This window comes from Pongo abelii, chromosome 20 (genome assembly GCF_028885655.2).
Source record: "Pongo abelii isolate AG06213 chromosome 20, NHGRI_mPonAbe1-v2.0_pri, whole genome shotgun sequence".
NCBI classification, from domain to species: domain Eukaryota; kingdom Metazoa; phylum Chordata; class Mammalia; order Primates; family Hominidae; genus Pongo; species Pongo abelii.
Window position 1 is genome coordinate 8,467,307 of NC_072005.2, and position 21,816 is coordinate 8,489,122.

At 49.2% G+C, this 21,816-nt stretch overlaps 1 protein-coding gene across 7 annotated transcripts in view; it reads left to right on the plus strand.

Moving 5' to 3' along the window:
- HNRNPM (heterogeneous nuclear ribonucleoprotein M) overlaps positions 1–20,883 on the plus strand; it is a 42,173-nt gene extending 21,290 nt beyond the window's left edge. For 2 of the 7 annotated variants that reach the window (XM_009252719.3, XM_002828589.5), the window contains 8 exons: positions 93–153; positions 2,658–2,759; positions 5,339–5,383; positions 5,840–5,917; positions 14,863–14,916; positions 17,369–18,171; positions 18,787–18,838; positions 20,460–20,883. In XM_009252719.3, the coding sequence (XP_009250994.1) occupies positions 93–153; positions 2,658–2,759; positions 5,339–5,383; positions 5,840–5,917; positions 14,863–14,916; positions 17,369–18,171; positions 18,787–18,838; positions 20,460–20,623 (1,359 nt within the window). In that variant the 3' untranslated portion in view covers positions 20,624–20,883. The remainder of the gene's footprint in view (positions 1–92; positions 154–2,657; positions 2,760–5,338; positions 5,384–5,839; positions 5,918–14,862; positions 14,917–17,368; positions 18,172–18,786; positions 18,839–20,459) is intronic. The other 5 variants (XM_054538621.2, XM_054538624.2, XM_054538620.2 and 2 more) reach the window with 3 other exon arrangements.
- Positions 20,884–21,816: the final 933 nt, after the last annotated feature.

The window sequence follows — 21,816 nt, forward strand, 5'->3', positions numbered from 1 at the left end:
TCCTCTCTTCATGGGGGGCCATTTCAGTCTTTTGCTATTGCAAACACTGCTGCACTGGATACTGAGATTTATTCGTTTTCTTTCTCTTTCAGGATGAGAGGGCCTTACCAAAAGGAGATTTCTTCCCTCCTGAGCGTCCACAACAACTTCCCCGTAAGTGTTTCAGTGATTAGGGCTGAGAGTTTGAATTGGAGTTATACTAATAAACAGAAAATTACCATATGGTTTCACTTGAACCTGTGCCAGGTTAGCCCTCAGTTCTCTTGGCCAGTTCTTTTCTATAGATTTTTCAGGGTGAGAAATGAGCAGAGATTCACAACTTGAGGATATTGTTAGGATTACCTTGTGGTAATCCTAGGATTGTAATACCAGGATGTAGAGGATGTGGTTAGGCATTTTGAAAGTGTCCTGGGGAAGGAAGAATCAGAACCTGTGAAGGGAATGAAAAGCAGGCTGCACTCTAATTCAGAAGATATTGGTTAGTCCCATGTGGGCTAGCAGTGCACACTAGACATCTACACAGAAATTCGTACGCAGATGTTTGCAGCAGGATGAAAGACACATGCTGCAGTGTGGATGAACCTCGATTTCATCTACAGGAAATGCTCCGCATAGATACATGCATAAAGGCAGAAAGTAGATTAGTGGTTGCCAGTGGCCGGGAAGGAGTAAGTAGGGACGGGACTGCTAATAAGGTTGGATTTCTTTTTTGGGTGATGAAAATGTTCTGGAATTAAATGGTAGCGATAGTTGCATATCTCTGAATATACTAAAAACCACTGAATACTTTGAGTTGTATGGTATGTGAAGTGTCTTGAACAAATAATGTGTATGCAGAGGGGAAAGGGATCGGCTGTTGGTGAGACCCAGGTGAAAATCTGTCTTGGGACAGGGAAGGCTAGTTGATGGGCCACCACATAGGTAGAAGTGGCACATATTAGTGCAGAGTCGTAGATAAGCCAGAGGCTGGAAGCAAGAACCTGAGTGCAGACAGCGGTGGGACGACTCAGGGAATCACTGGCGCAGGTAAAGCTCTCCTGGAGAAGGAAGATGGGTGAGGGTGAGAGGCCTGTGTGTGCTGTGCTGGGGTGACCTCCACCAGGTGGGTTGAGGGGGCCTGGTCTGGAGCAGCAGCTCAAGCTCAGGGCCCTACTCACTGAGTTGGATGGGAGCCCAGGCCAGAGCACCTTTGCAGCGTAGCATTAAGGTAGCATGACAGATGTATCTTGAAGGGAAATCTGTGGCTTCATGAGAAGGCTCATCTGTTGAAAGGCAACGTTAGTTAGAGAAGGATTGCATTTCCTGGACATAACATACTCATTTCCCAAATAAATTGTCAGTGTGCTCACCTGAGCAGTGGTCACCCTGGACCATGGCGATGGGTCTTGTTGACTCTTGTGCTGGAGCAGGAGGAGGAGCAACACTGCTCCAGGGAGCCTGTTATCCGTGGCTCTTGGTCTCCCAGCCATTTCGGAGGCTTGACTTCAAAGCCTTCAGTGCTTTGGGGGAGTAAGTAACATTGGTGATCTCTTGCTGCTGTTGCTATGCAATTAAAGATGGAATGTTAATCAGATTAAACACCTGGGAAGTGGTGGCAGGTTTTATTTACTTTTAAAATGAATTTTGTTTTCTTTCTTTCCTTTCTTTCCTTCCTTTCTTCCTTTTTCTTTCTTTGTTTTTGATGGAGTCTTGCTCTGTTGCCCAGGCTGGAGTGCGGTGGCGCGGTCTCGGCTCGCTGCAACCTCCATTTCCTGGGTTCTAGTGATTCTCCTGTCAGCCTCCCAAGTAGCAGCAATTACAGGCACGTGCCACCATGCCAGGCTAATTTTTGTTTTTTTAGTAGAGATGCAGTTTTGCCATGTTGGCCAGGATGGTCTCGAACTCCTGACCTCAGGTGATCCACCCGCCTTGGCCTCCCAAAGTGCTGGGATTTCAGGCATGAGCCACTGCGCCTGCCCTTGTTATGATTTTTAAAACCTTACCTGGTAGTAGTTTAAGCCTCAGGTGGTGGTTACCCCAAATATTGCAAGTGTCAGCTCTTTTGGCTGTTTCCAGAGACCATCCTGTATTTCTGTGTCCCTGTCTGTGTTGGTAGGGCATGGAGTTGAGTGTGGGCTGGGTATCCAGTTGTGGGTTAGGAAGCTTTAGGGGAAGGAAGATAGATTCTTTGAATACATACATTAGCTTCATTGTTACTAAAACCACCCAGATTCAGAGAGTCGTGTACACCCAGGATGTTGATTGGCTGGTTTGTAATGTGTTTTTTCATGAGAAACGTCCTTTGGGCTACTAGGGATTGGGCACATTTGTGCTGCTTGCCACCTGATGTCTTGAGTCACCTTTTTTGATCAGACAGTTCTCAGTCCATGGGTTAGTGAAACAAATAGGCTCTCAAGAATCTTAGTGTGGGGGTTGTTAACTTTCCCGTGTTGGTTTTCAGCCGCCTTTGTTGTATACACACATATCCCAAACGCCAGAACAAGGCTCTGTTTCCAAGTGTGCTGATGTTGAATTTTGCATTGGGCCCTGGGGTCACTGGTGGGTGGGGGGTGGGTAGGCTGAAGTGGATAGCTGCAACTCACTAAACACTCTTTTCCTTTGAGGGTCAAGGTTTGCTAAATAGGGGAAAACTAAGCTTCTTTCTCTTTTCCTTGCAGATGGCCTTGGTGGTATTGGCATGGGGTTAGGACCAGGAGGGCAACCCATTGATGCCAATCACCTGAATAAAGGCATCGGAATGGGAAACATAGGTCCTGCAGGTGAGAATGACAGTGCACCTTGCATGGTGGTTTGGGGAAGTGAAAATTATTAATTATTGGGGCAACTGGACTTTGAGTAGTTTAAATGGAATAAATATTTAACTGGGACAAAATTCCCTCTTTATTCATCTCTGCCTCATTTTGAATAAAGGCGGTATTTTGTATTTTTAACAAGTTGAGTCCTTTTTTAAAAAGTCATTATGCTTTTTCATTGTAACCTCACAACAACCTTCTAAGCCGAAATAGTTGTACCATTTGATAAGAGGAGGCAAGTCAGAGAGTTGATCTTGCTCAAGGTCACACTGTCAGTTAGTGACAGGCTGCAGGTCTCCTGACCACGGGACCATAGCACTGTCGCAGTGCCCTGAAAAGTGTCTTACCAAGACCCCTTGGGCCCTCCTGGTGTTTGCACAGCTGCTGCTAGAGAGCTAGGGGTATTGATAGATGCAAAAAAGGTGGAGAGGCCAGGCACGGTGGCTTACGCCTGTAATCCCAGCACTTTGGGAGGCTGAGGTAGGCGGATCACAAGGTCAGGAGTTTGAGACCATCCTGGCCAACATGGTGAAACCCCGTCTCTACTAAAAATAGAAAAATTAGCCTGGCGTGGTGGCGCATGCCTGTAATCCCCAGTTACTCAAGTGGCTGAGGCAGGAGAATTGCTTGAACCCGGGAAGCGGAGGTTGCAGTGAGCCGAGATCACGCCATTGCACTCCAGCCTGGGTGACAGAAAAAAAAGATGGAGAGGGCCTCACTCTGTGACAACGTGGCCGTCACGGGAAGCATGGTGGACAGTGTTGTCTCTAAGAAGGCAGGGATCCCAGCACTTTGGGAGGCCAAGGTGGGCAGATCACCTGAGGTTGGGAATTTGAGACCAGCTTGGCCCACATGGCAAAACTCCATCTCTACTAAAAATACAAAAATTAGCCAGGCGTGGTGGCGTGCGCCTGTAATTACAGCTACTTGGGAGGCTGAGGCAGGAGAGTCACTTGAACCCGGGAGGTGGAGGTTGCAGTGAGCTGAGATCACATGACTGCACTTCAGCCTGGCAACAGAGTGAGAGTCCATCTCCAAAAAAAAAAAAACCTGCATGAAAGCTTTGATGTGTAGAATAAACTCAGGCTTTGCTGTTTAGCATTTTATTTCTGTGTAATGATGTCTTTTGATTCTATTAAGGAATATGTCATTTTTATGACCTCAGACTTTGGTCTTTGTTGGAATCCTTTGAAATTGGAATATGGAAGCCCCTCTATCCCACCATTGTCAGTGTTGCATATCCCTAGACTCTCTTCCAGAGTCACCCTGGGGCTGACTTAAATTCTGGGCCACAACTTCAAATGACTGTTTTAACGTTTCCCCCCGACCCAAAACACACACACACCCCGTGTCTGACACCTAAACAGAAAGACTGGGGGTTGGGGAGGAAGTCTTGGTGTTTTTAGGAACTGGTTTTTATTTTGAAGATTTTACCTTTAACAGGGATTTATCGATTGATTGATTGAGACGGAATTTTGTTCTTGTTGCCCAGGCTGGAGTGCAGTGGCTCAATCTCGGCTTACTGCACTCAATCTCTGCCTCCTGGGTTCAAGTGATTCTCCTGCCTCAGCCTCCCAAGTAGCTGGGATTACAGGCATGCGCCACCACACCCAGTTAATTCTTTGTATTTAGTAGAGACAGGGTTTCACCATGTTGGTCAGGCTGGGCTGGAACTCCTGACCTCAGGTGATCACCTGCCTTGGCTTCCTAAAGTGCTGTGATTACGGGCGTGAGTCACCATGCCCACCCTTAACAGGGATTTTTTTAAAAATCTACTTCTGTTCCCTAAAATTTTCTAAAAAGTTTATGTTCCATAAAATGTGTCTTATAATTCTATTTCATGTTTAATACTGCCTAACTTGAGGCCTGGTGTGGTGGCTTATGCCTGTAATCCCAGCAATTTGGAGGCCGAGAGTTTGAGACTAGTCTAGGCAACATAGTGAGACCCCATTTCTACAAAATATAAAAAAAATTAGCCAGGTGTGGTGGCGTACACTTGTAGTCCCAGCTACTTGGGAGGCTGAGGCAAGAGGATCACTTGAGCCTGGGATGTTGAGGCTGCAGGGAGCTGTGACCATGCCACTGCATTCCAGCCTCAGTGACAGAAGGAGACCCTGTCTCAAAAACAAAAAACAAAAAAACCCTGCCCGACTGGGTCATTAAAGTATGTAGATCCCTCAGAAAAAAATTAGCCAGGCGTGGTGGCAGGTGCCTGTAATCTCAGCTAGTCGGGAGGCTGAGGCAGGAGAAGTGCTTGAACCTGGGAGGTGGAGGTTGCAGTGAGCCAAGATTGTGCCATTGCATTCCGGCCTGGGTGACAGAGCAATACTGCGTTTAAAAAAAAAAAAAAAATTATTAGCTATATGATATTTGACAGTTGAAATGGTAAGGGCTTTTTTTCTTGCTGATCAAAATATATAAAATATACTTGTCATCAGGGATTTTCTTTTGAGTTCATTTGCTGGTTTGGAATTATGCTTTTTAAGTTCAAACGTTATTTACTGCTTTGACATAATTTTAGTTTGCATTGACTTTTTCTTTTTAAGGAATGGGAATGGAAGGCATAGGATTTGGAATAAATAAAATGGGAGGTAAGAAATTTAAAATGAAGTACAAGCTTAATCACTTTTAGGCATAGTTTTCTCTCTTTCCTCTTTTCTTGCTTGTTTAAACCCTGCATGAAATTCTCTTTGGTTTCAGTTTGAGTCTGGAAATCACTTCCTCCTGCCTGTCCATCCTTCAGCGGGTGTCTTGGCTTTTGGTTCTGGCTGTCTCACTAACTAGCTCTGTGACCTTGGGCAGACCACTCCATCTCTATGCCTCTTTTTGCTTGTCTATTCATTGAGGGGGTTGGATCAGACCAGCTTTTTGAAGACGGGTGATTTTTGAACAAGGGTGCTAGCATTTTTTTGTTTTTCAAAAGCCGTTAAACTTGGTAAGTTCTTGGCAGAAAATACCCCAGTTAAAACATGTGATAGAATTTTTCTTTCCCTGCTTAGTCTAAGCAGTCTTGTTGGATGTTGCTGAAATGTGAACCTCTCTTGCAGGAATGGAGGGGCCCTTCGGTGGTGGTATGGAAAACATGGGTCGATTTGGATCTGGGATGAACATGGGCAGGATAAATGGTAAGCATCGTGTTTTCTTCCTGCTTTCACCCACCCTTTGCCGGCTGTTGCCTCTCAGGTGACTTTTAGGCTGCAGACCCACTGAATAAGTGGTTTCTCACTTCTGCTTTTCAACCGAATCAAATGTCTTTTGAATTGCCTTAAATATTTAAAAAACTAGACGTAATAGTAGACTTACTTCACTTGGTCGCTAGTCTTTTGAGATGTCCTGTGTTCCCAAGCTCTGCAGTAATTTTCGAGTACAGTGTTAAAAAGCATGTACACGTTCGTGGTTATGGTCTCCGAGTATGAAGGATTCTTTAAAGTTTGTGATCAAGTTTGTCTGTCTCTGGGAGTGCTGGAAAGGGTAGTTCTTGATCATCTGCCCCAGCTGCAAGTTGTCTGTAGAGGCGTTAATAAAAATCACAGGCTCTTTTAATTTAGCATTTACATAATGCAAATTCTGGTTTAGTATAATTCAAATCCTCCACCAACTTTTTTTTTTTTTTTTGAGACAGGGTCTCACTCTTTCACCCAGGCTGGAATGCAATGGTGCGATCTTGGCTCACTGCAACCTCCGCCTCCCAGGTTCAAGTGATTCTTCTGCCCCAGCCTCCTGAGTAGCTGGGATTACAGGTGTGCACCACCATGCCTGGCTAATTTTTATATGTTTAGTAGAGCTGGAGTTTCACCATGTTGGCCAGGCTGGCCTCGAACTCCTGACTTCATGTGATCTGTCCGCCTTAGCCTCCCAAAGTGCTGGGATTACAGGCGGTAGCCACCGTGCTCGGCCCCCGCCCCCAACTTTTTAACAGAAATATAATAATATAATAACAATGTAGTATTTCATTTAGTCCATGTGAGAACCACATGATATGTACGTACTGCTATCCCCGTTTCATCTGAAACTGAGGCACAGAGAGTGACATGTCTAGGTCAAGTGACTGGTAAACGGTGGTGCCTGCGTGTGAACCCAGGCTGTCTGGCTCCAGAGCCTGGCACTTCATCATGTGGGAATCGTGCCTTTTAGAAGTGCCTCCAGCACAGCACTTGGCCCAGGGCACCAGCAGGGCTGTAGAGTGTGCATGAGAAATTGGAAATTTTCCTTTTTGAAATCCTCTATGTGTTGGTGACTCTTTGACCTTCCCCTTCACCACAAGAAAGCTGCTGCTTTTTTACACAGAAACTTTCTTGGAATGGGAAGTCATTAGGGATTTAGGTATAAACCTTCCTTTGCGGGTCTGCCATAACAAAGGATGTGAAAATGGTACAAGGACAGACATCATTGTCAGGCTTGAAAGGCGGCTGTCCCTGATGATCAGGCCCTTCTTCTGGTGCACAGGGAGCAGTGGGGCATGATGTGTGTTGCCCTCTTCATGGGTGCCTTGTTCTAGAAGCTGGTAAAAGGATATAGGAAAGTCGTCACCATTAGTAGTAAAGCAAAGGTCTGCGTTTCCAGTGTACATTCAAGCTTGCCTGTAACTTGTGTGTGCGTGGGATTTTAATTTTTTAAAAAAGTTTCAGAAATCTGGCTTGGTAAAATGTTACTCAGCAGATTAATCTGGGTGTGCCGACTCACGCCTGTAATCCTAACACTTTGGGAGGCTGGGGTAAGAGGATTGCTTGAGCTCAGGAGTTCAAGATCAGCCTAGGCAACACTGCGAAAGCCCATCTCTTTTTTTTTTTTTTTTTTTTAAAGAACAGATTAGTCATTAGGGAATTTGAGTTGTTGCTGTGAGGAGTAGAGTGATGGAGTTTATAAGTAGATGGAAATCAGAATGGGTTGGCCTGGGAGCTGTGGTGAGCCATGTGACACAGTCGGTGGTGAACTGGCAGGTGTAATCTCGCAGTCAGGATTCAGAGCCTGGGGTACGCGGTGGCAAAGGATTCCAAGTGCCGATTCTCTGGAGAACCACAAATGGAGTTTGTGTTCCTAGACTGTTCTTAGATGTTCTGAGATATGGCACTCAGAGTGCTCCCCACACCCTCTACAGCTGAGAACAGGGACTCCTTCCCACTTGATCGGCGTTCTTTGGTTTGGGTGGGATGAGCTCTAGAGTCCTTGGGCACTGCAAGGAAACTGTACATCACACTGGAGGAAGAATTGAAGCAGACGTTTGGGTTTAATGAAATGTTAATTCATGACTAGAGTGTAGCCATTATGGTCATGGGTGCTCCCATCAGACTGCTGGTCATGCAGGTTCCCAGGACCCACACTTAGCATGAGTCAAATCTTGATAGAGTGGCTATGAAAATGTAAATCAAAAGATCTTTAAATGTCAGCCAGGCGCGGTGGCTCATGCCTGTAATCCCAACACGTTGAGATTAACATTAAAAAAAAAGAGAGAGATTGTTAAATGTCAAAAACTGACTGTTGTGAGGCAATGTTTGACAGTGAAAATGCTACCCTTTGTGGGTATAAATTGGAGTTCATGGTGCTCCCTGAGCTCTGGGGCCCTGTTGACAGCCAGCAAGATGAGTTGTGAGGTCCTTGCCAACAGCTGATGCCAGCCTGTGGCATGCTTGTCTGGAGTGGGGTGCTGCCTTCTTGCAGACAGGTGGCAGGATGGAAGGAGAGCAGCAGAACTCCATGAGGATGCCGCTGCGGGGCTGCAGGGTTCTGTCCCTGCCCCCGTCCCCCCCCCTGCACCGCCACCAACTCCTGGGCTCTGCTATCCAGGAGATAGCACCCATGAGGAGCAAGCTGAACCGTGAGGTCACTTGGGTTAATTTAAACTAGGAATGTTAAGCCCACCATTGGCAGCCAGTCCTTGTTAATTCATAATTTGCTCCTGCTGCCACATCTCTAATGGAATTGCTTATTTTATTGAAAGATAGGGACTCTGGCTGTATAATGCAAGGTGTTGATTACATGGCACCTGTCTTACCTGACATTTCTAAGGAGTGAGACTAATAATAACTAGATTCTTCAAGGCCCTCTCAGCATGGGAGGGAGAGATTCTTCAAGGACCTCGCAGCATGAAAAGTGTGATCCCCGTTTCAGCCTGCATGAGATGGATGCACAAGGAAAGAAGTGGCCAGCAGTAGGAATCATGAAAGGCTTCTCAAGCAAGTGACCACTGTGGTGGGCCTTTCCCGGCAGAAGCTAGGACCTTTGTTTTAAAAGACATTGTAAGGCTGGGTGTAGTGGCTCACACCTGTTATCCCAACACTTTGGGAGGCTGAGGCAGGAGGATCACTTGAGCTCAGGAGTTCAAGACCAGCCAGGGCAACATAGTGAGACCTCCTCTCTACAAAAAATAAAATTAGCCGGGCATGGTGCCGTACACCTGTGCTAGCTGCCTGGGAAACTGAGGTGGGAGGATGACTTGAGCCCAGGAGGTCGAGGCTGTAGTGAAGCATGATGATGCCACTGCAATTCAGCTTGGAAGCTTGGGTTGACAGAGTGAAACCCTGTCTCAAAAAAAAAAAAAAGAACCTTACAAAATATGAGAAAGTTGTGACCCAAACCCCATTATGTAGATGCTGCCACTGCAGTTGTCAGCAGAGAAGTCTTTCTGTGCAGACATACTTCTCGCCGTGCACACGCATTTCTGTGTTAGGGCACAGGCTTCTTTATTAGAGGATGGGCTTTTGCACTGGATTTGAGTCCCAGCCTTTGCCTCACCTCACCAGCATGTGACCTTGGTCAAGTTACTAAATTGTGTGAGCCTCAATTTCTTTGTAAAGTGGTAGTGGTGGTGGAGGGTAACAGGCGTGCATGGCATGGTTGTGAAGAGTTGATGGAATTATACACAAAGCCTTTGGGGTAGGGCATGTGTTGAGTGCCCAGTAAATGGTACCTTCTGCAGCCTACGTTTGATTTAGCTGCACTGCAGGGGACCTCTTGGTTACTGTGGTAGTGAGTGCTTGGTGTACCCAGTATGTGTGGTTTGTGTGGCTGTAATAGAAGTTGTTCATTGGTCCTTGATGGACTAATGTTAGGTAGGTTGTTCAGGCATTCAGTTGCAGTGACTTTGTTTTTTAGGGAATAAAGAATGAATAATGGTTTCCTGCGGAAGAGTTAAACATGCTGACTTGGTGGTGGCTGTCGTGTGTATACATTTGGTTTTGTTTTTGATGTCTCAGACACAGTGGTATTCCTGGAAAGGCCTAGGGTGATGTTTCCACAGCGATGGAGCGTGGCATGGGTGGAGGACTTGAAAGAGACTTTGCCAGGAAGGAGATGGGGATATCTCGAAGCTTTGGAGAGCCTCTTGGCAGAGGAATGAGTAAGAAGGCCCTGTGGGCCTCAGTGGCTGGGGTCTGCCCTCTGGGGTGCAGGCTGCCAGGGCTTATCTGATGTCCCTGCTCTCTTAGAGTCAGCTGTTTTTTTCTTAAGCTTTTAAAAAAGATGTTGTTGTAGACCTAGGTAAAAAATTTAAGTCTTTTGGTGTTTTATTGCTATATCAATAGCATTATTTGTCTTTAAGTCTTTTCAGATGGCTTTTTTAAAAATTGGCATAAGGTTGTGCAGGCTGTGGGAATGGAAACCTGCGTGTACTTGACTTTCTGGCTCCCTAGGCCTGGAGCGTGTTTCAAGGCCCTGCTAATTGGAGCAGGAGTTTCCTTACCCCAGGGTGCTGTGGTGTCCAGTCCAGTTAGCAGGATGGAGTGAGTTGTGCACTTGCTGATGCCTTTGAAAGAGGCATCTAGACCGACTAGAGAGGTTTTCTGAAGTTGGAAGGTCTTGAGTATTTAGGCCTATTTGTAGGCAGAGAAATTTTTTTTTCAGTTTTGGTTAGGTGGCAGAGCAATTTCCTCCTCTTTTTTCTTTTTTTTTTTTTTTCCAAGACAGAGTCTTGCTTTGTTGTCCAGGCTGGAGTGCAGTGGTGCGATCTTAGCTCACTGTGGCCTCCACCTCCCTGTTTCAAGTGGTTCTCCTGCTTCAGCCTCTTGAGTAGCTGGGACTGCAGGGGCGCGCCACCACACCCAGCTCATTTTCTTGTATTTTTAATGAGATAGGGTTTCACTGTGTTGGCCAGGCTGGTCTTGAGTCCTGACCTCAAGTGATCCACCTGCCTCTGCCTCCCAAAGTGCTAGGATTACAGGTGTGAGCCATCACGCCAGGTCTGTTGATGTCCATTTTATATTAGCTGTATTCTTTAAATTTATGAAGGCACTAGAAAGGTGGTCATCAGATTCGTCCTTCAGCTCATCAGAGGGGCAAGATTCTTTTTTAAGACAGTCTCGCCCTGTCGTCCGGGCTAGAGTGCAGTGGGCACAATCTCACTGTAGCAGGCTGAAGCAGTCCTCCTACCTGAGCCTCTGAGTGGCTAGGAACACAGGCACATGCCACCATGCCCAGCTAATTTTTTTTATTTTTTTGTAGAGACAGGGTCTCTGTATGTTGCCCAGGCTTGTCACAAATTCCTGGGCTCAAGTGATCCTCCCGCCTTGGCCTCCCAAGGTGCTGGGGTTATAGGCCACTATGCCTGGCCAGCAGTGTATTTAAAAAAAAAAAAAAAAAAAAAATTTTTTTTTTTTTTTTGGTGCGACAGAGTCTCGCTCTGTTGCCCAGGCTGGAGCGCAGTGGCGCAATCTTGGCTCACTGCAAGCTCTGCCCTTCCAGGTTTAAGCTATTCTCTGCCTCAGCCTCCGGAGTAGCTGGGATTACAGGCGCATGCCACCACACCCAGCTAATTTTTTGTATTTTTGTAGAGATGGGGTTTCACCATCTTGGCCAGGCTGGTCTTGAACTTCTGACCTCGTGATTCACACACCTCGGCCTCCCAAAGTGCTGGGATTACAGGCGTGAGCCACCGCGGCCAGCCAAAAAATATTTTAAAACTTACTGGCCGGGTGCGGTGGCTCATGCCTGTATTCCCAGCACTTTGGGAGGCCGAGGCTGGTGAATCACGAGGTTAGGAGTTCAAGACCAGCCTGGCCAAGGTGGCGAAACCCCATCTCTACTAAAAATACAAAAATTAGCCGGGCATGGTGGCGGGTGCCTGTAATCCCAGCTACTCGGGAGGCTGAGGCAGAGAATTGCTTGAACCTGGGAGGCAGAGGTTGCAGTGACCTGAGGTCACACCACTGCACTCCAGCCTGGGTGACAGAGTGAGACTCCATCTCAAAAAAAAAAATAAATAAATAAAACTTACTGTCATTTGCCTGCAAATACTAATTTGTGGATAGCTATGGCAAGAATAGATGGCATGTGGCTGGGCAGGTGGATCACAAGGTTAGGAGTTTGAGACCAGCCTGGCCAACATGGTGAAACCCCGTCTCTACTCTACAAACATAAAAAATTTAGCTGGGCGTGGTGGTGCATGCTGTAATCCCAGCTATTCAGGAGGCTGAGGCAGAATTGCTTGAACCTGGGAGGTAGAGGTTGCAGTGAGCCGAGATCACACCACTGCACTCTATCCTGGGCGACAGAGTGAGACTCTGTCTCTAAATTTAAAAAAAAGAAAAAAAGACATCTTTACTTCTGTAGGAACTTTTTCTTGCTAAGAGCCTTCAGCTTCTTGCCACTCTGCAGCACCTGTCGCCTAATTCCACTTTCTGGAGTGGCACATGAGTGGCACACAGAGAGGTGGATGTGGGCTTCTTGCCTTTGAGGTCACTTCATGTGGCCACAGGAAACCATTCTTGTCCTGACCAGCAGGGCGCCACCTCTCCCGCTGCAGTTACACCTTCTTTGTGATTGGGACTGTGCAATCTCTTTGTCCCGGAATTCCCTGCTGCCGCTGTGATCAGACCTACATGAGTAAGGTGATCTCGTCAGGTTCTCAGAGTGGTTGGGTTGGTTTTTCAAGATTCAATTCTTGACCTCTTTCCTGTGTCCTTTGCCATGAGAGGTGAATCATTGTGGTGCTCCTTTCCATAGTGCTTTCCTACTCGGTGCCCCTTCCTGTGCCTAGGCAGTAGATCTTTGCACTCCTTTGTGCAAACAGCTGTACTTGCTGCTTCAAAAATTTGGATAGGCCTGTGGTCTTTGACCTTCAAGGATGAGGTGCAGCTGAGGCAATACTAAGGGTGGCTTGGGACATCGCCAGAGGTCTGTGCATCCAAGTGGCCTAGTGAGGACGCTGGTGGAGACAAGGGTTGCCAGACACTGGTCTAGATGCTGCTGCTCAGGGCATCGGCTCTGCTAGGGGGCCCAGTGGGCTTGGCACAGGCAGCAGGTGTGCGCAGATAGAGCGGCTGGAGGCGTCGGGTGCAGAGGTTGGAGGTGCAGGTCTCTGTGAGGCTGGGGAGGAGCGTGGGCAGAACAGGCTCCAGTTGTGGTCAGTGTGGGGAGGCCTGTGAATGCCGATGGGAGAATTCCGCCATTCTCTTCAAATCAGTGGCATGTTGGTTGAAAGCTTTTGCAGCTGTCTTGCAGGTGTGTTAGTTGAAAGCTTGATCTAGTTCAGGGGTGTGCACGGGAGAATATAGTCATGGGTTCTCAGTTGGTTTGTTTGGATCAGTAAAGCCCCTTCCTCATCCCTCTTTTCCACTTATTACTAGAGACAGAAACTTAAAAACCATGGTTTCAGGCTGCCAAAAAGCCCAAAACAGAACAAAGCAAAGTAAGACGTGTTGAACAAGCTTGGTCTAGGTGCTGGAAAGCCAGCCCCGGCTCAGGCATGCCAGGGTAGGATAGCAGGCGTCCCGGGAGAATGAGCTGTATCTGCTGGTAGACTGAAGTCTGTGTCTCTTGGTGAACTTTCCCACCTTGTCCCACGGCAGTTAGTTGGGATATAAGAAGCAGCTGTGCGGGGGGCAGGTGCTTTTTTTGTTGTTGTTTGGTGTTTGTTTTTTTGTTTTTTCTTTTTTTCTTTGAGACAGAGTCTCACTCTGTTGCCCAGGCTGGAGTGCAGTGGCACGATCTGCAACCTCTGCAGAGTGGCTCACTGCAACCTCTGCCTCCGGGGTGCAAGCAATTCTCCCGCCTCAGCCTCCTGAGTAGCTGGGATTACAGGCACCTGCCATCATACCCGGCTAATTTTTGTATTTTTAGTAGAGACGGGATTTCACCACGTTGGCCAGGCTGATCCTGACCTCAGGTGATCCACCCGCCTTGGCCTCCCAAAGTGCTGGGATTACAGGCATGAGCCACTGCGCAACCAGGGGACAGGTTTTAATGGCTTCGTGGCCATGGTCATAAAGTGAAATGTGCCTCGTGGCTAATGTCCAAGTTGCTGAGCATATACTTTGAGACCAGAGCAGGTGGGTACAAGTGTCTTCTACATAGCAAAAGATGGACCAGAAGCTTGGAAAGGTAATGCTATGATAGCATCAGACAAACCTTAAAGAGGTGTGGGTGAGCCGTGGGCAAGTGAGCAGCAGCACTGTGTTTGGGATACTTGGATACTTGGCAGGGGGTGCATTTAGGTATTTTCCTGAAACCTTATATGTTGCCTAGTCACAGCACACCCAGCTCATTTCAGGCAGGGCTGGCATGCTCAAGGATTTCTGCGCAGAGCTCATTTGTTAGCGTTGAGGTTGTCCGTGGAGCTGCAGCTTTTATTTGCTCTATGATAATGAGAGGTGCCTCTGGGTGGATAAATGTGGGCTCCAAGTGGGTGATGCTGGGCGGTCTTCTGAACAAGAAGTTGGCTGGGGTGGGGGTGGGGGCTTAGTTTCCAGCTCAGGTGAGGCAAGGAAGCCTCAGTCCTGAGAGCCTGGACCAGCTTTAGAAAACTGCCACTGAGCAAGACCCGATGGCGCCCCCTTCTTGCTCTGGCTCTCAGTTCATGAATGCACATGACTCCAGTCTCTGCTGGGTGCATTCGCAGGTGACCCCGCACGCTGGGCCTCAGAGTCTGGAGCTACGTGGGGTCTTGGCATCGTGACCCAGCATCAAGGACTCTCCTAGTTCTCTGTAAAATGATCTTGTCTGTGTGTGTTTCTCAAACCCCTTTCCCTTTATCTTGTCATTTTTATTAGTAGTATTTCTACTCTGGAATCTGTAATGAGCACATTTCTATTGCCATAGAGAAATTTGGCTAATTTTTTTTTCTTCCTGATTTCCTTAGAAATCCTAAGTAATGCACTGAAGAGAGGAGAGATCATTGCAAAGCAGGGAGGAGGTAGGAACCGCTTAGTTTGATGTTTTGTTTTTTTAGAACAGGCCGTTATCGCTGGGGACCGTAGAGCTTAGTGGTGAGAAATGCGGGCTCTGACACAGACTGCCTGGGGTGGGAGCAGCTCTGCCTTTTTCTAGCTGTGTGATGTTTGGCAAGTCACTGAACCTCTCTGTTTCTCATAGCACTCATTTGTAAAATGGGGGTGTAATAGTACCTGCTTCAGGGATGTTGTGGAGAGTGAATGCATGTGAAAGAGTGCTTCTGCATGTGCTGTGCACAGGCAGGCCATCCTCATTGTTAGAGTACCTCTCATTTGGGGGTTTTGTTTTCCACATTATAAATTCCTAAAAGTAAATATATTTTCCTTAGAGTTGATGATAAGACTGAAAGTACACCACCCAACATGTAATAAATGCTTGTAAAATAGATACATGTACTCAATAGGAAAATATGAAGAAAGTATGGTCTGAAGCCCCATCGCCCAGTGATGAGTGCTGGAAACATTTTGTTCTGAATCTTTCATTCATACACAGCTTTATGGATACTGAGAACAAAATGTACTTTTTGAGTATTTTTGGAGACAGTCTTGCTCTGTCGCCCAGGCTGGAGTGCTGTGGCGCAGTCTCTGCTCACTGCAGCCTCGACTTCCCAGGCCTAAGCGATTCTCCCACCTTAGCCTCCCAAGTAGCTGGGACTACAGGCGCGTGCCACCTGGCTTGGCTAATTTTTTTATTTTTTGTAGAGATGGCATTTTGACACGTTACCCAGGCTTATCTCAAACTCCTGGCCTCAAGTGACCTGCACACCTCCAGAGTGCTGGGATGACAGATGTGAGCCACCACACCTGGCCCAAATGTACTTTTTCAGCCTGATTTTCCCTCTGAGCGTCTTGGCATCTCACCTCCTGACTTCTGTGTTGGGCTGGCTCTGGAACTCCACACCGGCACCATTTCCTCCCAGTTTTTTGCTTCTGTTGGCATTGGGAGTTGCCCTGCCTCTTTTCTTTTCTTTCTTTTCTTTTCTTTTTTTTTTTTTTTTGAGAGACAGAGTCTCACTCTGTTGCTGAGGCTAGAGTGCAGTGGCACGATCTCGGCTCGCTGCGACCTCCGTCTCCTGGGTTCAAGCGATTCTCCTGCCTCAGCCTCTCAAGTAGCTGGGACTACGGGCGCACGCCACCATGCCCGGCTAATTTTTGCAATTTTAGTGGAGATGGGGTTTCACCACGTTGGCCAGGCTGGTCTCGAACTCCTGACCTTGTTCCGCCCGCCTTGGCCTCCCAAAGTACTGGGATTACAGGCGTGAGCCACCACACCCAGCCACCGCACCTCATTTCTGATGCCTTTGGGCATAGTGCCCATTCTCGCTAGGTTCCTTATACTGTGGGGAAGTTCTGAGACATCTCCCCTCTGAAAGTCACACATTCTTAAAGTTGGGCCTGCTTTTTGCCGCTCACTGTGCTGCTGTGCAGCTAAGGAAGTAGGCACGGAGCAGCAGAGAACCTTGGCCGTGGTCAGTTATAGAGCCAGTTAGAGAAACTGCTGAGTTTCCTCTTGAATTGGTATCTTTGACTAGGCTGCTTGGGTCAGTCACAGGCTGGCTCTGGGCTGATGGCCACTCTCAGAGGCAAGCGGCAGGGTTTCGGGGAGGAGCCCCAAGCTCGGCATGTGGAAAGGGGTGGCCTTGCTGATGGAGCCAGACCCTTGCTTTCCAGAGCTGCAAGCACCATGGGTGGGGGCGTCCCTTTGTTCTGCTGACTGACCCCCAGCCGCTACCAGAGCCCACTCTGCAGTGCCATCAACATCTTCTTTCCAAAGCCAGCAAGTCATTTGGTTTCCCTGACAATAAGGTCCCCAAAAGTGGCCAGCTGTGTGCATTTGTACACAGAGGATCTCTCGGTGTGTGTTTTTTTGACCTCTGCTTGATGGTGTGGCTGAAAATCCTTTCTCTGTGCCCTGGGAGTGCTGAGGAAATGCAGCCAGAGTGGCCCCCAGCAGAGCATCCTAGAGGGGAAGGTGGGAGTGACTCTGACTTGTCTCCACGTAACTCCTGTTCATTACTCTGGGTGGCCCTCTGAGTAGGGGGTGTCCATCACTCCCCTTGGAGCATTTCTCAGTGTCTGCTGATGGAGAAACCTCAGAGGTCTCAGGAATTGACATCCATGGTTCACAAAGCTTGTCACAGACACTAGCACCTCACAGACACACATACAGGAGTGTTCTTTAGAAGTTATGTTATGGAAATCTCAGCTGTGGCATAGAGCAGAGACAATGCTGGGAGGCCCCCATGTGCCCACCACCCAGCTGTAGCTGTTGTCAACATTTGAGGGGTGTCTTAATGGCAAATTATGGTGGGCCTTTACCCCGATCCATGCCCATGAGCTGAAGTGGTCTGGTGTGTTGTGCACACGCACGCTCAAGTTCTTGACACCCACCTGTGTTTTGTGTCCCTGTTTCAGGTGGAGGTGGAGGAAGCGTCCCTGGGATCGAGAGGATGGGTCCTGGCATTGACCGCCTCGGGGGTGCTGGCATGGAGCGCATGGGCGCGGGCCTGGGCCATGGCATGGATCGCGTGGGCTCCGAGATCGAGCGCATGGGCCTGGTCATGGACCGCATGGGCTCCGTGGAGCGCATGGGCTCCGGCATTGAGCGCATGGGCCCGCTGGGCCTCGACCACATGGCCTCCAGCATTGAGCGCATGGGCCAGACCATGGAGCGCATCGGCTCTGGTGTGGAGCGCATGGGTGCCGGCATGGGCTTCGGCCTTGAGCGCATGGCCGCTCCCATCGACCGTGTGGGCCAGACCATTGAGCGTATGGGCTCTGGCGTGGAGCGCATGGGCCCTGCCATCGAGCGCATGGGCCTGAGCATGGAGCGCATGGTACCCGCAGGTATGGGGGCTGGCCTGGAGCGCATGGGCCCCGTGATGGATCGCATGGCCACCGGCCTGGAGCGCATGGGCGCCAACAACCTGGAGCGGATGGGCCTGGAGCGCATGGGCGCCAACAGCCTCGAGCGCATGGGCCTGGAGCGCATGGGTGCCAACAGCCTCGAGCGCATGGGCCCCGCCATGGGCCCGGCCCTGGGCGCTGGCATTGAGCGCATGGGCCTGGCCATGGGTGGCGGTGGCGGTGCCAGCTTTGACCGTGCCATCGAGATGGAGCGTGGCAACTTTGGAGGAAGCTTCGCAGGTTCCTTTGGTGGAGCTGGAGGCCATGCTCCTGGGGTGGCCCGGAAGGCCTGCCAGATATTTGTGAGAAATGTAAGTGGCTCTTGGGGAACTTCTTGGTGGTGGTGAGCATGAGGGGACAGGGGAGGCAAAGATCAGCAGGATGAAGTCAGATGTGACGCCCTTCAAAGGGGACCACACCTCCTTGCCCCTGTCCCAAACGTTTTATGCTAGTGGGACAAGTAAGGAATTTGAGAACTGTGGGTTCTGGAAGAGCCTGGGCTGCTTCACTGTGCTAGAATATGGAGCAAACTCTGAGCTCAAAGACTCCAGTTTCTGATCGCTTAGAGGCACTGTGTCTTGCACAATGATCCAGGGAAAGAAGTGGCTGTAACGGAATTGTTTTCCCCAGCTCAGCCACCCTTAGCCACTATTTAGTGACTGTGGACTGCGCACCACAGGCCCGGGTGTCCCATCCTGCACAGTGCTCCCACAGGCAGAGCCCCAGGGAGGGAGCTGGCTGTGCCGCTTCACAGCCTTGTCCCACATGGATCTATTAGTTCCCTGCTGATCGCCTCAGTCTGAAGGGCAGCCAGCTTCTCCGTATAGTGAGAAATCTAGCATGGCCCTCAGAGCCAGCTGCAAGGTGTGCCTTAGGATTTGGTTTAATCACATATCAGTCTCCCTTTTCTTCTCCCCCCCCCTCAGCTCCCATTCGATTTCACATGGAAGATGCTAAAGGACAAATTCAACGAGTGCGGTAAGTGTTGGGAACGGCTTTCTAGGTGCTTCCCTCATGCTTGTTGGTGATGCAGCCGAGTCAGCAGCAAAGCCTCCCTCCCAGCCCCCTCCATCGGCTCAGGACCCATGGCCTTGCCATGTTCTGCCCACGCCAATGCTCAGGCAGGTTGTTGAGTGTCCTGTGATGTGTCACGTTTTTCAACTATGTTCTCATTTCATCCTTATTTCCTTTTTTCTTCCTTTTTGAGGCTTTTGAAACAAGGTAGTAGTGTCCCCATTTCAGATGAGTCGGGCAGAGTCTTCCTTCTGAGGTCACCTGGCTTCTAGGTGGCAAGGCTAAATAAATACATCCCAGACGAGGTCGCTTTCCCCTCAGCACAGCTGGTGTGGGGCCTCGGAGAGAACACTTAGCCCAGCAGGTGCCATGGGGAGGCGGTGCAGGCTCAGGCTCTGGGCACACAGCAGCTCCTGTGAGGGTGAGGCTAAGGTCTTGTGGTTTCCTGGCACATCGGGCAACTCTTCTGGAGGGCTCCCTCTGTGGCTGAAAGCAAGTTGTCTTCCTTCCCTGCCCTCCAGGGTGAGCCCCCACCCCTCATGCACCACCTCTGTTCTTCTTAGCTAGAGGGGCCTGAGCTAGCGGTCTAGGCAGCTGCTTCCGCACTGTCCTCCCGCTTCCTGTTTCAGCAGTGGCTCCGATTTCACCACCGTTGCTGCTTCTCCATGGTTCTTGGGGCAAGCCGTTGAGTCATGATCTGCCTCTTTGCTCCGTTCTTCACCTCTTTCCCCACTCCTGAGTTTCCACGTTGTAGCTAGATATTCTGAAAAGGCCAGTGGGATCACAGCACCCCCAATCACCACTTTTGCAATGCCTGGAGGGGCCCTGTGCCTTCAAGAGGAAGTCCAGACTCACAAGCCCTTTGAAGACCTGGTCCCATCCTCCTCCATCTCCCTTCTGTACCAGAACCTGAGCGGCAAGTGCTGCACGTGTCCCACAGTACTCTCGTGTGAGCCATTACTGGCAAGTCTTTCTGGTGAATTTCTGTGTAAGCTCACTCAGAACTTGCCCCTGAGGACCCCTCCACCCTACCTGCCCTGGGCCCTCTCTTAGACACTGAGTTCCTGCCTCTGGCATTGTGGCCCTAGCACCTTTGGTACTCCTGGAGTAGAGCCTGTGTCCTCTAGGGCTGTGTCCACAGCGTTGACACATATCTGGATGCTTAATGGGTACTCAAATGAATAAGTGAAACCTGCTTGGCTTTCATTTGGACAGTATAGACGTGTCCATTGGATTGTGGATGGCTTTGTAACCAGGGCCGGTGGCATATCAAAAATGAAGACTTTGTAAAATATATGGGCAACTTTCTGCCTATAAAGCTGGCTTTACATGGCGCCGCCTTTTTTGAACTTTCTGAAGCGTAAAGGCGTGCATTGAATCCACCAGGAAGGCTTTTCATGGGGCAGGGGCAGGCTGTGTTAGCAGAAGAATGGCAGTATGGCCGAGGGGCCGTAGTCATTGGTTCTCGCCATTGTATTCTGAGCCTTTGTGCTCTAGGCGTCAGGGCCTCTCCTTTTTGAATCTGTCCACCAAAATCTAACAAAATCGGGACTGAGTGTGGTCTCTTCTTCCCTCCCTGTCCCAGGCCACGTGCTGTATGCCGACATCAAGATGGAGAACGGGAAGTCCAAGGGGTGTGGTGTGGTTAAGTTTGAGTCACCAGAGGTGGCCGAGAGAGCCTGCCGGATGATGAATGGCATGAAGCTGAGTGGCCGAGAGATTGACGTTCGAATTGATAGAAACGCTTAAGCAGTTGCCTTTTTTAAACATCGATACGAGACCTCTGAATTTGTATTTTTTCTTGTTAACCATTTTAATTTGTTGGCTGGATGTATAAAGATGTTTAAAAAATTCAGTTGCTTTTTGGGGTAATTTGAATTACTTTTTTAATGACTGGGGTTCCATTTGACTGTTTGCATTGAGATTGCAATGTGCGCAATTTTTTTTGTAGTTGTGGCATCTTGTTGACATCGAATATGACTTTGATAATAAATACCGGTTCCTGAAAACGGCCTGCTTGTGTGTGCTGTGTGGGCAACCACCCGAGGTGTGGGGAGCTGGGGTCACTCGAGCTTCCAGTCCAAGGAGCAGGGATCTCATCCCCTCTCTTGCTTGTCGGAGGCCCCAGGGGTGGGTGCCTGCCCACAGATGGGGGGAGACTCTTCCCTGGAAACTGCCTTCCTGTGGGCTGTAATCCTCAGGCTGATAATGGAGCGTTTGGCTGTTTAGAGCCTTCTGAGGCCAGGTGCGGTGGTTCATGGCTGTAATCCCAGCTACTCAGGAGGCTGAGGCAGGAGAATCGCTTGAACCCAGGAGGCAGAGGTTGCAGTGAGCGAGATCATGCCACTGCACTCCAGCCTGGGCAACAGAGCGAGACTGTCTCAAAAAAAAAAAAAAAAAAAAAAAAAAGGCCTCCCAAAAGCCATCCTGTCTCCCTGTTGGGAGGTTAATGCCGTGGGGCACAGACCCTGCCTGAGTCAGGCTTGTTCTCTGGCTTTTTTTTTTCCTGCTGAAACAGACCAAACTGTGTGCCACCTTCCATGCGTGTTCAGTCCTGCCAGAGGCTCAGACCAAGTCTGATTGATACCTGGGCTCTGTCAGAATTGGGTACAGGCCCCACCCCTTCCCCCAGTGAAGTGCCCTCAGGATCCACTCAGGCCAAGCAGGTGTGCGTACCTGGCAAGGAGGCCTGGCTGCTGCTGTTCTGTTGGCTGTGGAGGGGCACGTCCTGCCCGGCTGCCTGGCTGGCAGCACATGGGGTTCTGATCACCCAGAGCCCCCCTTGCTCACCAGCTTCTTGCCACCCTTTTCTCCCCCCTGGTTTTTATCCCTGAGGGGTGAGACCATGGCAGGGTGACCCCAGACACACCCCCTTTTGTGTTTAGTCAGGGGGTTCCCGTGCCTTTGCACCATTGTGTGCCAATCAGGAGGGAAAGAAAAGA